This window comes from Terrapene carolina, unplaced genomic scaffold (assembly GCF_002925995.2).
Source record: "Terrapene carolina triunguis isolate 2854851 unplaced genomic scaffold, T_m_triunguis-2.0 Scaffold113, whole genome shotgun sequence".
Classification (NCBI taxonomy): Eukaryota; Metazoa; Chordata; order Testudines; family Emydidae; genus Terrapene; species Terrapene triunguis.
In genome coordinates this window covers 13,136,900-13,153,470 of record NW_020664464.1, presented here as the reverse complement: position 1 = coordinate 13,153,470, position 16,571 = coordinate 13,136,900, and the positions used below count along the sequence as shown (strand labels likewise).

Here is a 16,571-nt window from a genome sequence, read left to right as displayed (position 1 = left end):
TCTGCATCACCTCATGTAAAACATCCCTCCCCCGCCCACACACACACAGTACCAGTTTGCCTAAGTTTTCGTTATTGAAGTTACAGATAAACAAGACAAATAATAGAAAGTGGTCTCTCCTGAACTGTTTGCTAATGCTACAAGAGACACAGGGTGTATTAGCAAATCTGTACTTTAAGTGGCAACAGAAACTGTATGTTTAAATTTTCTCAACTGTAATTTTTGTCACTGAGTTTGTGGGGGAAAAAAGAACATGGTTTCTACAAGATCAAAACCACTTATTATGAGCTAACTTCATTTGAACTAAATGTATGAGCAATGCATATCAGATAAAATGAAAGACATACTTATTGAATGTAATTAATGGGTCAGAGATTTTACTTAGCACTTCAAAGTTTCTTGAGTTAACAAGGAGTATCTTTTATTGGTCTTTACATACTAATAGTGGGGCAGCAGTAATGGGATGGGGTAACAGAGGTTCATGAAACCATCATAATTTCATACCCTAGCTTATACTGCAGGTTGACATTCTTGTACCTTTTGCTTATGGGAATCTCTTTCCCCTCTCCCTTTTTTCAAGCTGCAAAGCAACTGCTGTAATAAAAATACTACGATTACCTTGCAAACTTAATGGCTGCTTTTTTCTTTTTTCAGTGCACATTGTTTCACACACAAAACTTATCGGAATTTATGAAATGAAAATAACTAAAATTGCAACAAACTGTTTCTTAAAGACCTAGTATTCTAATTCTGCCCTCATTGAAGTCTATGGCACAGCCAAATTGACTTTAATGAAAACAGGCACAGACCTACAACTAGCCTACAATTTTGAACAAGTAAAATAAGAGCGTCTGCAGAAGAAAAAAGAACCAAATAAGACTGGCAGGAAATAAAACATATTGAGAACCACTATTAGTCAGATCCTGCACCCCTTATTTACACAGGTAGTCCTTACTTATTAGAATAGTCTTATTGAAGTCACTATGCCACTGGTGTAAAGAAGACCTGCTTATGTGAGTAAGGGCGGCAGGAATGGACAATAAATCTCATTGAAATCAATGGGACTTGGGCACATGCTTCAGTGTTTCCCTGAATGGGGATAGATTTAGCTACATGCCGGTACCTAAGATCTAATTTCTGCAAAGTGCTGAGCACCCTCAACTTGCATTAAAGTTAGAGTTGTCGTGCTCATCACCTTGCAGATTAGTTCCCTCACATTAGATGCAGAAGATTAATTTAAAATCAATTAATTTCATGTTAGGAATCTCACAGAATGTTTTTATGGACTAAAGGCCAGTTGTTCTAGCAACCAGTAAATCACTAGCTGCCTAGAATAGCTGCTTTCCTTCTTCAGATCTTCATTGCCAAATTATATGCTCAACAGAGCAGCCATAATCCTCCAGAAAATCAGATTTTACTGATCATAAATATGGTACTGCCTCTTCCTGCTCCAGTAGAAAAAAATGCCATCAGCTATCAAGAATTTTAGCTGAGACAAATTATTCATTAACTTGTTCTTGAAAGCTGATTTTTTTTTTAAAAACTATAACTAAATAAATATTTCAACCTTTTGGGAAAGTGCCAGAGGGAGTTCATGAAGCACTAAAAGCTCATTGACCAAAAAATAATAAAATGACATTTCTGATGTGCGGTAACTAACTGTAAACTGTGTTTGTGAATAGTGTCTAATTAGGCAGTAAACTCAATAAGTCTGGTCCTGCAAGCTCCTACATATGACTGTCTTCACTGGGAGCAGATTGTGCTCAGCACCTCACAGGGTCAGGTCATTGCTAGTATCTGTCCTAGAAACTTTGTTAGTGTGGCTGAAACCAGATAGATGATGATGATGATGATTCTTCTTCGTCGTCATCGTCTTCATCTTCTTCACCTAGTTATATCAATTGTAGTTGGTAGCTCTTGTTCTTCATCTCCAAATGTTCTTTGTCAAGTTTGTTTTGCAAGCTAACAACACCCTTCTTCATTTCCATCTAACGTCTTTCTGGGTCTTCTTGTCCCATCACTATTATCTCTTGTTCTATCTGAAACATATCCCACATCTCATTGTCTCAAATGACCCAGCTATCTCATTTGATACTGCCTCAGCTTTTCCGTGATGGCAGCTACCTGCATCATGGCTTGTACTGTTTCATTGCGTAATCTATCCTACCAAGAAAGATTTCCTTCTTGGTCTGACAAAATGGAAATCTTCAAAGACAGTGATTTCCTTTCATGCAACAATTATGAAGGAAAGAAATTAGACTTTTTCCATGGTCTGAATGGAAAAGAATTAGCTACATCACTCAGGTTTCAGAGTGGTAGCTGTTAGTCTGTATCAGCAAAAATAAGGACTCCTTGTGGCATCTTAGAGACTAACAAATTTATTTGGGCATAAGCTTTCATGGGCTAAAACCCACTTTACTGGCATCTGAGTTATGTAAATAACAGATGGGCTGCACCTAAATCCCAGATCTGTAGAAAAATTTGGATCTGGATATGAATGTGAACTTCACAACACGAGAGACCAGTACCCTAGATCTTTACATTTCTGAGTTTTTGAAAAGTTTGGATCCATCTCTGGTTGAGAGAAAAGCCAACAAATAGCCAGTAAAATCACAGTGCAGAGTGAACCTCTGTTCTGAACTCAGCTCATTGTGCCATGGTATTCCAGCATGATGCACTGATTTGTTAATGTTAGAATAACAAATGGCACAACCACCTTGTGTGCCAAGTGTCAGTTTGGAATGAACTTTTATTGTCAGATTATACACAATGAAAATAAGGGGGATTATAATGGGAACCTAGTTCCAGTCTTCATTATAGCAGCACAGTGGTTGCCACTAAAGTAAATGAAAACATGACAGGTAAGAGGAGAAAAAAATGTTTCATTATTCATGGATGTCAAATAGAGATGGGATTCTCTTGTTTCCCTTTGGCAAGAGACTAATTAAATCTTATCCTGTGGCTCCTTAACTTGGAAACGTGCTCCTGGGATTCACAAATCAGTTTCTTCATTCCCCCCCGCCCCCATTTCTTTTTAGCTTGTAGCTTGAGTTTTTATTTACAATGTGGAATTGCTGAAACAGTTATACAGGAGCCAAAGCCTCAACTTCTTCAGAGATCCTACCACAGGACACATTGGTAGCTGGAGCTGTAAATCTATTCTTCATCATCAGGAGGGATCCCCAATTCCTCATCTGTCCATTTTGAAGCATCTGGGTAAGGAAAGTGACCCAGTACTGCGTCCGGGTTGTGCCAGAAGTGCCACAGGATGCAGAACCACATGAAGCCACAGAGGAGTTCGCCATGGATCACCTGCTGGCGGGTCAGCCCCAGGAACTGCCGGTAATGGGGCTCGATGTGCACCCCGCCCCCCGTGGTCTCTGGCACAGAGGATCTGGACCAGACCACCCCTGATGCGGCCCAGAGACCCGAGCATGACGCCGCTGCCACCGGACAAGCCATCCGCCCGTTCCCCAATGTCACCTTAGTGGATGCAAGCCAATGCCTACTATCTATAATTTCTTCCTTACATGAACCCTTTTTATAACTGAGTAATATTACAGTGGTGCCACTCACTCAGCTAAGGCACTGTCAGCATTTTAAAAAGATGTCACTTGAAATATTCAGGGGTTTTACTTCAGCCATAAAATGTCCTTGGTAGTAGTAACAACATTTAACCTTTACCAGCATTCATGTATGTGCATTTCTATGTTACTTGTCACCAAGGACCTGTGAGTATGTCTACATTCCAATGTAAGACTAGAGCTATTAGAATTTGAGTTTGCAGACCCTGGATTTGTTAACCTAGTGCTTGAGCATCTATGCTCATTTGTAGTTCTAGATTAGGAATTGTTGAACCCTGGGTCCCAGCCTTTGCTCCAGCATCTACACTGCATTATGGGGGCTTGAATCCAATCACCCATATTAGGCTTCCTAGCTCCCTCCCAAAATATGGCTGTTTTAGCTCTTTGTTTGTGGTGCAGTGTAGGAAAACTTGACTGTCCAGAGGACAAAGGAAGTCAGACTGTGGAATTGTGGAATACTTTTGATGGACTCCCAGAGCATGAGTCCAGGGGGGCAGCATCTATACTGCAAAGCAATAGGACTTGAACTTTGGGTCCCAGTTTGGCTCAGGCTCAGACCCGCCCACCCCCTTGGGATCCTGGGTCTGAGCTCTGGGTTAGTGGCATTTGTGTGTAGATGAAGGGGTGTTAGGCTTGAGCCTGAGTTCGAAAGCTGGGTTTATATTGCAGTGTAGACCTACCCTGTGTGCCTATATTTCAGCATATAGGGCCAAATCCAAGGCCCATTGAAGTCAATGGGATTCTTTTTGCGTTGATTTCAACAGGCACTGGATCAGGCCAGTTGTGCTTTAGGGGCCAAAGCCTGTTGCCATTTAAATCAATGGAAAAACTCCCCTTGACTTCAATGGAATAGGATTAGGTACATCCTCAAACTGCTTTACAAACATTAACTAATTAGTATTGTGATAAAAATCTATCCTAGAAAAACCTTGTGAAGAAGTAGACTAACAGCCATTAAGAAAAGTGTCTGACCTTATCTTCTTGACAAAGTCATAAAAAGTTATAGAAGATTACTGGCTAATGGTGCTTTTTGGCACTCAGACTGTATCACTACTTTCAGACACTGCTCTGGTCAGCTCTCCTTATTGCAATGCTTTGGGCACCCCAGAGCTGGATTTTTCAGAGTTCATGCTAAGTGTGCAGTTGGTGAATTTCTAGAAAATATTTCCAGCCACTTTATTATACTTTTATTCTACTGAAAATGCTCTGGTACATGCAGTATTGCACACCTAAGCTTCCAGTTCAACAAAACCTGCAGATCAGAGAAGTGGAATTTGTTCTCCATTTTGAAAGTGCATTTACACATTTAAATAGACCACTCTGCTCCCAAGCATGTCCTCGGTAAATGAAATAACTTATTACCAAATGAACATGTGATTGCACATGTAATAACTCATTTTGTAATGGCACATTCTGAGCGTATAAGTCAGAGACATCTTTTTAGAAATGTAGTCCAAAACAGCCAAAGTGAAAGTCTCATTTCCTAAGAGGTAGGGAACTTTTGCTGAGACTGAACTATTTCTCCTGCCAATAGTTTTATTTTTTAAAGAGCATATGCATTAGAAAAACAGGTTTTTGAAAGAGAAATATTTTTTGTTTTTGCTGGGTTTAAATGGCAGAAGCCTGTTTTTCTTTTTTTTCCTATTGTCTCTCTCCATCTGTGCTTCAGCTGCATCTGTGAGTTTCTCAACGCTACAGCATATCTTCTTGCCTGTGCCCATTTGTGTGTCTGTTTGCGTGTATGCACACTGTAATGAAGTGAGCCTCTTCAGAGCTCTATAGTTTGCTCCTTATGAATTCAGCAACCACAAAGTGCATCTATGACCCTAAGAACCTCTCAATGCCCATTGGCAAGGGAGTTCCCTGGTCTATAACAGTAACGTCTGACATGCCTGAGAAACTCACTGCACCTAGCACACTGCTTTCATAGTGTTTATCCATAAAGAATATCATGTAATATGTTAGATGAAAGCCAGCATCACACTGATCATAAATATTGTTGTGAAACGTATGTACAGATATTATGTAAAAACATATAAAGAAAATATGTTCCTAAAGTGTGAGTCCAGGTAGGGTTCACAAACAGGTTGCTGCCAGACAAATGATGTATTTTCATCTGTCTGCCTCAGTTCAAATGTAAATTAAGCATCAAAAGCCATCACAATAGAAGCCCCCTATTTGCATATGAAGTCAACATGAAGTCACCACACCAGGGCATAAACCTTAGAGTCATCCTGACTCCAGGGACATACAATGGATTTGGGGAGATGTAAGGAGAAGGCAAAAGGACACTTCTTTATCCTGCACCTGGGGATGTAATCAGGCAGTGTGATTACATTCATGAAAATGGGATCCCAACCAACGTTGGTTGGAAATGCTGCAGGAAGGCTTTGGGTGAGAACAGACAGCTTTTAGATTGTTGCTTAGCCTGTAAACATTAAATTTAGTTTCTAGAAAGTGTTATGATTTTGTTTTATATGTAACCTTTCTATTTCCATTATTGTCCTTACACACATACTCTTAAATCTTACCCTTTGATAATACACTCATGACTGATTTCATTGTAAATAAATATATCTCAGAGCTGTGATGTTATACAAGAGCTGATCCTTAGTTGAATCAAACAAGTTGCTATGTACACTGTGCTATTTGGGGTGGCAAACATGGTACTTCTCTCAGTAGCCAGTAACAGGGGCTGGATATCAGAGGGGAACTCTGAAAGGGGTCTGGGACGGAGGTGCACCCGCTGTTAACCTGCAACACAAAGTGAGGACTATCCTTGCCCAGATGAGATCCCTTGGGTGGCTAACAGACTGGCGGTGTTGGGGAGCTAGCACCTAGTTAAGCACCAGCAAGTCTCTCTCTGGCTGGAGGCAGGGGGGTAACAAGATGACTCTCAGTCCTGGACATCCTGAGAAAGCATCACACCATCTAGCCAAGTGAAAAATGGTGAAAAAAAAAGGAGCTGTGATCTGTTTGTGCTACTTCTGAGCTCCACTGAAAGAGATAAGCCCTTATAGCTTCCTGCTGTTTGTTCTGGGCAAATATTTGAGTACCAACCTAAAATCAGTTTATCAGGTAATGTTTTGTCTTAAGCATATAATCAGGAGGTCAGGCAGGAAAAGAGCTGGAATAGATGTGGAAATGGTGAGCAGCAGGGGAGAAAAGCTGGTAGTACAAGGTTGGTGAGGTCTCCATCCACTCAAGGGAATATATTGTTAAAGTCATTCAATTCCTCTGTCAATATTATTCTGCAAAAGTGCGACACACAGAGAGTCTTAAAAGGAAGTCATTAACTTAAAAATCACAATTTTGTCTGAAGATTTTTTAAACCTATCATTGTTAAAAGCAACACCCTAGCCTAGACTACTATAATTGAAAGATCAGACACAAAAGTTAATCTTTTTTTCTCCAGTTTGTTTACACTGTGCTTTTAACTGCACATTATGTATAGTTTTATAGTGACTACGGCAATGTTTTGAAATCAAGATCATAACATCTCTGTGTGCCAACTGTCTCCCTGGCTGCCAAGCCATGCCAGAGAGGTAGTTGCAGCATTTCAGAAGTGGCATAGGTATATAGCTGTAAGGAAATCTGTGATGGGAATCAGAAATGGACCTGAACAAAAATCCCAGATTTAATGCCTGGATCCAAACTTCATAGTTAGCTCTGTAATGGTCTATTTGGTCTTATCAAAACCCAGGATCTGAATACTTGAGGGTACGAAATCCAGATCTGAATCTGAACCTTCCCAAAGTCCTGAGCATTTAGATTCCATCATATTTACTAGAATTAAGATTTAATTGTGAATTTGGATCCGGAGCGCTGGTTCATGCCCACTCTTCTATAAATGCACATTAGTATTATTAGAATATAAACTGGCACAACAAGGGGTGGGGAGTGAGAATTTGAAGTATGTACATTAGTTAGGAGGATTTCAAAAACTCAGAGTAGGCTGCTCTCTATTATGACAGCTGCCTCAATAGGAGTGTTGAGAGACTCTAGACTTGCATGAGGCTAGCCAGAACTAGAGAAGTTCTTAGCATACCGACAAATGCCACATATAAGTGTCTGAAGGGCACTGTGAGTATCACAGTAATGGAGTAGCCCCTTTTTCTTATTCCTTCTATGTATGTGATAGTGCATATTTTCTATCTGTCTGTTCTCAAGGTTCCTGCTAATCTCATTTATCTATGTATTAATACCGAGTATGGTATATTCCCATTTACCTGAAACCCTATTATCTGAACCTCCTCATTATTGAATCCCTTCCTTCTCTCCGCATGAGATACAAGCCCGCTGCAGCGTATAGCTCATGTATCTCATTCTGGGGGACAAGGAAGGGATTTAGATAATGCAGAGGTTCAGATAACAGAGCAGAGACCCCCAGCCAGGACTGTGAGGAGGAGGGGGAGGACTAACCTCCAACCACAGGAGAGGCCACTCTGCTGCTGAATGGCTCCTGCCCTCTTGATAATCCAAACTCCTGATTATCTGTCCCGTCATGCTATTTGGGTAATCAGGAGTTGAGGGAAGTACAGCGTGTAGGCTAGGCACCAAAGAATTCCAGGGATGCCGCCACTGTTGTGAGGTGTATCATGGTACAGCTGACCTTTATAGTGCTTGTAGACAGGATTTAAGCAGCTGTGTGCCACAAATGCCCCCAGACAGATGTAAAGAAGTATCACAGTATTCATGAACATGCAAAGATGGATATTCTCCTATAACATCGTTGCCTAATTCTTCATCGTGTTGTCTGGGACAGCCCTTAGCTACAGCAGCTTATTTTGGCCTCTGGAATGATCCCATACCGATAAGGAACAGCTGTGGCTGCCAGGTTCATGAGAAAGAAAACAGTATAAAAACTGTGTGACTTAACATCACACAATGTGACTGGGATTAAGGGCTTTTTAAAAAATTCTAATTCCCTTATATTAATTCATATTTGAAGATCCTTCTAATCTCTGCATTTCTCACAGGCATAGTAAAATGCACAAAATAAACTTGTTAAAGGATACTCCAAAATTTGCTTCTACTGCTAAAATGCAGGAAGAGTTGAAATACCATAAAATGTACATCATCCTTCAGAATGTGTGTGTGTAATTCTCTCTGTTAAATCTCCTCTTTTACTCTCTGTCTGTACATTATATCCCTTCTTTCTATGGCAGGCTTCTCTCATACCATTTATGCCTCCTTTTCTTGGGCTTTCCTGTGTCTTCTCTCTCTTCTCTTTGACCTTGCCTTTCCCTTTCCCTTCTGACCTATTTCTTTTTTTCTCCTTCACTGATATTTTGTTTCATTTTGTGATCTTTCTCCTTTTTGGGGTGTGTGTGTGTGCGTGCAGTATTGCTCGTTTTTTAGGCCAAATGGTTTCCTCTAAAAAATAGATGTTTTCAGTGAGAGCTCTGTTTTGATCCAACGGGGAAAAACTGGCCCTCACCCGTTTAGAGTTCAAGTGTTTCTGCCAGAGAAGCTTCATTATCTGCTTGCCTGTAGGTTTTAAGCTCTGCAAAGTTGATCTGGGTCTTCCTAAGGAAGCTGTTTCTGCTAATGATTGGCAAGTGGTGCTGCTTGCAGAAGTGGGGATGCAGCAGTAAAAGGGCAGCAGACTAAGGCAGCAATATATCTGGCAACTCCACTTACTTGTATTATAGTTGGCATCTCTGTAGTTTTGCTATAGGAATGGGGCAAGTATTTGGCATGCAGGTAAATGCTTGGCAACCATAAATAGGAGGGAATGGGGGTATTTGTGTAACACTGACACTTTAATCATCAAGGTTGTAGCTTATGTACAGTATCTACAATAATTTAATGATGAGATGACAAGCACAGATGTTATGAAGCAGAATTGCAAACTACTGCTACATGGGTATTCATAGGCAGCACTCCTGCTTGGATTTTCAAATGGAAATAAGCAGGCTCAGCAGGGTATGAAGCTGCTAGCTTGTAACTACAGAAAAATAATTTATTTTTTAATCAAACTGTATCTGTCCTTTCAAAAGTGTTGATCTGAGCAAAGTATTGCAAACTGTCTGCAACCTGAAATTGCAGGAATGTATACATTCGGACTGATGTGAATCTACAATGGATTTTAGAGGAAGGATTGAGTTATAAAATGAAAGTCTCAGTTCAGTCAGCCTGTCAAAAATCAAGGCTAATAGAGTTTAGTACATGCAGCCCATTTAAATGCCTAATAATAATACCTAGTTCTAATATTGCATTTTTCCATCAGTAGATCTGAAAGCACTTTACAAAGGAGGTAAGCATCATTAGCCCCATTTTACAGATGGAGAAACTGAGATACCGAGTGAAGTGACTTTGTCAACAGGCGTGGGGCACAGCTAGGAACTTAACCAGTATTTAAAGCATGGTTCTACTCTGAAAAGTTACTTTGTAAAAGTGGTCTCATGGGGTTCAATACTTATGGTTTCTCAATGATGTCCATATTAAATGTGCTCAGTTTACAAGTAAAAATATTTTTCTAAGGGACAGCCCTACACACTCTACCTGGGGTCTCGGAATCAAGCTCTGTTCTCTCCTTCTCACACACCATCACCTGTAATAAAGGTTCTACAGGGTAAATTATGCCTGTAGTGGCACTTGTGCAACCCCATGTCTTCAAATTGTGCTCTTATTGACAGTTGAGCAGTGCTTCTCTTCAATGGATTTGCACAGGTGTAACTGGTAGGAATTTAATAAACAATGTGGCTGATGATACATGAAATGGGATAACATTGGTGTCCTTTTAGTTGTGTTAGGCTCTGCCAGGGGTAGAATATACACAGGGAGCAGATATGCTGGGTTAGGAAAGTGCATTTTTAAACACAGTCACTTCTTTAAATCAGTAACGTTCAAACCAAATCATCCACAATATTATTGTGATTGTATTCATGATTACCCAACACTTCCATTACACATTTTTGTGAACTGTTTAAGGTAGGGGTATAATTTGGCCCATTCTGTAATATCACTAACTTCATTGGGATTGTACAGGTGTAAATGAAGGCAGGAATTGGCCCTACATTGCTACTGTTTCCAAATACGAGCACCATTTGCTGTTTCGCTGCAGGTTTCTCTTATCCATTACCGCCCAAATGGCTTGAAATTTATTGCATGGAATGTATGAATTCTTTACTGCTTGGTTATGACTTGCAACAAGAATAAATGCTAAAAGCTAAAGGCCCAAGCCTGCTGCCTTAATGGGAGCAGAGCTCTCATCAGCATGAATGGCACTTTAGTGTGTGTACAGATGGTGTGGATGGCAAGACAGCATCATGGACATCAGATAATATGCATAACACCATTCACAAAGCAAAAACAGAGAAGTCACCTCAGTGCCCATACAATTGATAAAATGCATGATGTAAATACAGCACTTAAATTGGTAAGTAAATAAGACTAGAGATCAATAGAAAGTATTCCAGAAATCAAAGGAATCATAAAGGGTAGTGAATGCATGGGGAGAGATTTTTCAAAGCTGCATAGGGGATTTGCACACCCAGTTCCCTGAGCGACATTTGAAAATGCCAGTCATGATGAGGAACTGCATTCAGGTCCCTGACTTCAGATCTAGAAAACCATTCACATACCAGCTCCTTTTTCTTCATGCACTCCATGAGGATTATGAAGAGATGCTGTGCCTGGGTTCGAGTGTAGGTAAAAGTCTTCTGGATAGTAACTAGTAACTGGTCCCTCAAAGACTCATTGATAAGTCTGAAATTCAGAAAAGCAGAGAAAATGCAGACGTGTGTAATTAAAACTGGCATTGAAAAGGATTGCAGTGTCAAATGAATAGCCAAGGAGGTAAGAGTGAGAAACCAAAAGTGTTAAAAGTTTGTTCTTTTTACACAGGACTGAAAGGCAGAGATTTATTAAAGAGATGTACAATGTTATGCTGAGAAAGCATGCTGCCCTTAACACAGTGGAGTGGTCCCTCACCTCTGAGACTTGATTTTAATTCCCAGATATCGCCTGACAGAAAGTCATTCAAGGCTACCAGCTATGAGGGATTTCTTAATGAAAGCAAGTTGACAGCCTGGCTTTGACTGGGATGTCAGGATGAGCTGAACATACAGTTCTACCAGTGGGTTCGCAGAACTCAATGAAGGGTTCAGCTGGTGCAGCTTTGGGGACTCTTATTTTTGCCAATTTTTTGTTTTTAGTGAATATTTTTCTGTTTAATAAATCATAACATACCATATAAAATTACACCAAAACAGCTACCATAATTCCCAATATTAATACATTTAAAATACTGGTTGTAAAGTAGGATTTTATATGTTGTTATATTGAACGCCATTTTTTGCTCTGGTTAAGTCTGAGTCATCTATGAAACCAAAATGAGCATGGTATTGAGACAAGTAAATAGCCACAATAAGAAAAGGCTAAGGGCAAAATTTTCAAAGTGCCTAAGGGTATGTCTATGCTACAATAAAAGACCCAGAGCATGGCCCATGGGTGCCCTTGGTCAGCGGGTTTAGGCAGTGCCAGGTTTACAATGGTGCCATGGAGCGAGGCCCATGCTCAGAAGGGGCCCTGGCCTGCTCCGCTTGCACTATGCTCTGAGATTCCCACCTGCCCGCTGGCTCCCCCCCGCCCCCGCCCACCACTTGCTCCTCTTGGCCAGCCCGCCAGTCAGCTGAGGGCTCCTTTCTGCCCCCTGGCCCCACCCACCAGCTTCTCTCTGCCTCTTGGCCGGACCCCAGTGCACCTCTGCTCCGGGCAGTCTCTGCTTCCCACCACCTGTGGGGCCTCACCTGCCTCCCTGGAGCTGAGCCACCTGGGACTGATGCAGAAGCCTGGCCAGTCTCAGCCGGGGGGGGCGTGGGGGAGTGGGTCTCTGGTGGACCTGGGGGGGGGGCTGGGCTGTGTTGGGGCCCGAGGGAGTGAGGGTTGTCTGGGGTGCTGGGCAGTTGTGGTGGGGCTGTGGGCAGGGGGCGCTGGGCAGGGCACTATGCATGGCACTGTGCATTTGTGACAGGGTCGGGGGGGCGCTGGGCATAACGGGTCTGGGGGGGCTCTGGCCATAGGGAGTCGGGGGTGTTGGGTGGGGAGGGATGTGTGATGTGGCCTGGGCCCACCCCGAGGGGAAGGGGCATGCTGGCAGCACAGGGCTGGGTGGACCATAGTGTGTCTGGCAACTGCTGGTTTGTAAATAGTGCCCTCGCACCGAGCTGGGTGGAGCGGGGTCACCCCTCCCACGCCATGCCCCTGCTTGGCCCCTTCCTCTGGGGACTGACCCCTCTGCACCATGTGCCATTGCCCCCAGGGGGGCCCACAAATATGTTTGGCACCAGGCCCACAAAAGGTTAATCCGGCCCTGGTTTTAGGGCTATAAAACTGCAGTGTAGATGTTTGGGCTTGGGCTGGTGCCCTGGCTGTGAGACCCCACGAGGGGGGAGAGTCTTAAAGCATGGGCTCCAGCCTAAGCCTGAACGTTTACTGCTGTTCTTAACTCTGCAGCAGGAGCCAACAGATGCGGGCTCTGAGACTCAGTGCCTTAGGTTTTTTATTGCAATGAAGACATAACCTTAAGTGACTTAGGAGTCCCAGGGGGACACTTCTGAAATGTTTATCTTTAAACATCATTTGTCAGTTGTGCTGCTGAAGGCTCCATCTTTCAGATGAAATTTAAAACTGAATTATTGATTACTTGTTTTCACTGGATATCCCCCCCCCCAGCACTTTTTGCCAGAATAAAGGTGTTGATTCCACTGTTTACCAAGTTCTAAGGTCTACCTCAATTCCATTTACAAATTCAATTGCATTCCTTTTCTCTTCCTGTCTTAAACTGTTGTAGACCACTGATCTTTCACTGTTAAAAGAGAAGCCACATTCCACACTGGAGGTGGTTACATTTCAGTAGCTGAGGGAGTAATTCATGTTTATCCTGTGTGTAAAGTTTACAAAGTGCTTTGGAATCCTCTGGGATAGAGTGGCTTAAAGGTGCAGTGTAAAATTTACCCATTTAACTGGGCTTTTAACGAATTACCATCAAGCCGCAGTAAGGACTTGTTGTAGGGCAGATAAAGGCACTGTAAATCATCTGTAGGGATGACTTAAGAAATTTGGTATTTGTTTATTTTTAATCTAGTAAGGTTCCCAGATGTTATGGTTCTGATTGCTGTTGGAATAAACAAATACCTCTAAATGTAAATTTGTTATAATTTATTAATATTACTGATCTGATGGCATTTACTTTTGCACCATCCACTTAAGTGTGCGCAACAATGATGACGTCACTGACTGTTAATAGGGTACTACTGAATCCTCTCAATAAAGATTCATAGGGCCAAATCCCACAGCCCTTATTTAGTTCTGATTTCAGTAGGAGTTTTGTAAAGACTAAATTATTCCGGGTGTAGCCCATAGGCAATATATTGTGATACAATTAAACATCAGTTCTAACAATAACAGTTTCTTATGACACTTTAGTAATGAATGATTGTATTATTACAATGTATAGAAGCAGTGATAAAAGCAGCCTATAATACTGAAGTAAGTGGGAGACTTGCGAAAGTCAGGACTGCTGTAATAGACTATATCTTTTTCAGGTGCCAGCTGAGAAATTAACAAATTCAGAAGATGTCAAGATATTCTGTTTCAGAATGGTAGTCGTGTTAGTCTGCATCAGCAAAAACAACGAGGAGTACTTGCGGCACCCTAATTGAATTGTCTCGTTAGAATTGGTAAGGCAACCCCCATCTTTTCATGTACTCTGTATATATATTTTCTTACTGTATTTTCCACTCCATGCATCTGATGAATTGGGTTCTAGCCCACGGAAGTTTATGCCCAAATAAATTTGTTAATCTCTAAGGTGCCACAGGATATTCTGTGGTAGTCATCATATCTGAAACCACAGCTTTGATGGCCTAGATAAAATAAGCATGATTATCCAATAACATAATAGAAGGTACCAAGTACTTCTGGATAATACAAATTTTACATAATTGGTGAACTTTGAATGTATTGGTAATGTATTCAATATTGGAAGAAATGGATCTTCAGATAGCAGTTGTCCTCCTCATGGAGATTAAATTTTGGAGAACAATAGGGGCAACACATTAGGCCACTTTGGTTATTTAGGAAAAAAAAGTCTTATGAACACCTTTGATATTGTATTTAACTGTTTATATCCCACACTCTGCTTGCAGATTCTTTCCAGAAGTAGACAGTCACTGAATAAGGAAGGGAAGATTCAAAGCACATTCCCCATTGACTGAATCCAGCCAAGAAGCCATATACAAGATTTGCTTTTGGCAAGTTGAAGCTTTTAGAAATTTAAAGGAATCATTTTTAACATAATGCAAATGTTAATACTTCAATAATGCCTTAACATCAAAATGAAATAATAATATTGCATGCAACATCAACCAAGGTTCTTGACAGCAGCGCGCCTGATAATGGAAACCATTAATCTGTTGTTCCGGATGCAACATCGTTATTCTTAAATTACAAATTAGTGAGTTCAGTAATTTAGAAAATGTATCTTTTGAAGTGTGAAATACTCTATACTAAAGCAGTTTGCTCATTTAAAATGTTGTAGTTTTTTAAGCTTATTAGATGAGTCAATGTTTTTAGTAAAAGTCAATGTTAATCAAATACGTAGTATTAGAACCAGAAAATCTTCACAGCTCCCATTTTATGTTAGATAAAACCAAAGGTTTATGATTTTAACCCCCTGCAGCAATTGTAGTGAGGTAGCAGAGTATATAATAGTCAAACTGGCTTAAGGTAATTGCTTTGGGATATACAAACACTGAAATCCATTTCATGTGCCTTGCGAGTGTCATGCAAAGTTGTAGTATCACATTCTCCCCCCAGGAGTAAAGAGGTGTAGAAATGAATAAGATCTGCAAAAAATCACTTCAAAATGGAGTTTGAATCATCTCATCATTAGAGCTGGTTGGAAATTTTCCCATGAAGTGTTTTTAAGTGCAAAATGCGGATTTGTCAAAATCAAAACTTGCATCAGGAAGGTTTCTGAGATCTTGGATGGAATTTCTCGTCAAAGCTAGAGAGAAAGAAAGTGTCACCCCAGAACAGCCAACAGCCCAAAGCTTAGGGCACTCACCTGGGACATGGGAGACCCAGGGTCAAGTCTCTGGTCTGAATCAAGGACGTTTTGGAGACCCAGGATCAAGTGCCCGAACCACTGGAATATCGGCTGTTCTCTACATATAGTGAACCTATATTGCATTTGCTCTGTGGCCATTCATTCCTGATACCAGCCTGCCTAGTCCCTCTATGCAGATACAAATCCTATGGAGCACCATCTGCAGGGTGCTGCACAAGAAGGGGGATGGAGATAATGCTGGGGAGGCAGCTGAACCTCCTTCCACATGGGAAGGGTGAGAGCTGCACATTACATTGAGGGTTCCGTATACATGAGGGATCTTGGAGGCACAATGTGGGCCACTGCATGGAAGCATCTGTAGTAAGGTGCCACCACATATGGAAATGTGAGGCAACTTTTCTGCATTCCTGGTGGTCTGAGTTGCACGCAATGCACCACTGCTGTTAGCACACAGCTGTCATTTCATTACGTACTCACTGAAAACATCTAATCTCCAATACACTGAAGCACATCTTTTTGTTCACAGCTGAACATAATTCTTTTGTTGCAAGTTAGTATGTGGCTTAAATATACAGGGCCAAACCCTGAAGCTCCTGTTCAGGCAAAACTATTTTCAAAAATCAAAGGGAATTTTGCTTTAGTAAAAACTGAATTAAAAACAAGGGTCTTAGTCTCTGAAACGGTGTGGAAAGGGGCTAATATTCTAATAATGTATTTCAGAACTCAGCTGGGTTAGTAAACATGTGTTACTCCATTCTATAATGAGAAAAATGTGTAGTAAAGTGAAATGGATATTGCTAAAAACACCCCTTGAAGAGATTTAAAAAATCTGGTGCCCCTACTGGGAAAGATGTCAAGTATGTGAAACAATTCAGAAGATGTAATAAGATGCTGTGGCCTATGGACAT

General features: G+C 41.2%; 1 protein-coding gene across 5 annotated transcripts in view; it reads right to left on the bottom strand.

Annotated features, from left to right (window-relative positions):
* The window catches only part of TRPM3 (transient receptor potential cation channel subfamily M member 3), a 595,793-nt gene that overhangs the window by 91,679 nt on the left and 487,543 nt on the right, over positions 1 to 16,571 (bottom strand). For all 5 annotated transcript variants that reach the window (XM_024211010.2, XM_024211011.2, XM_024211012.2 and 2 more), the window contains exon 8: positions 11,174 to 11,297. In XM_024211010.2, coding sequence (XP_024066778.2) covers positions 11,174 to 11,297 — 124 coding nt within the window. The remainder of the gene's footprint in view (positions 1 to 11,173; positions 11,298 to 16,571) is intronic.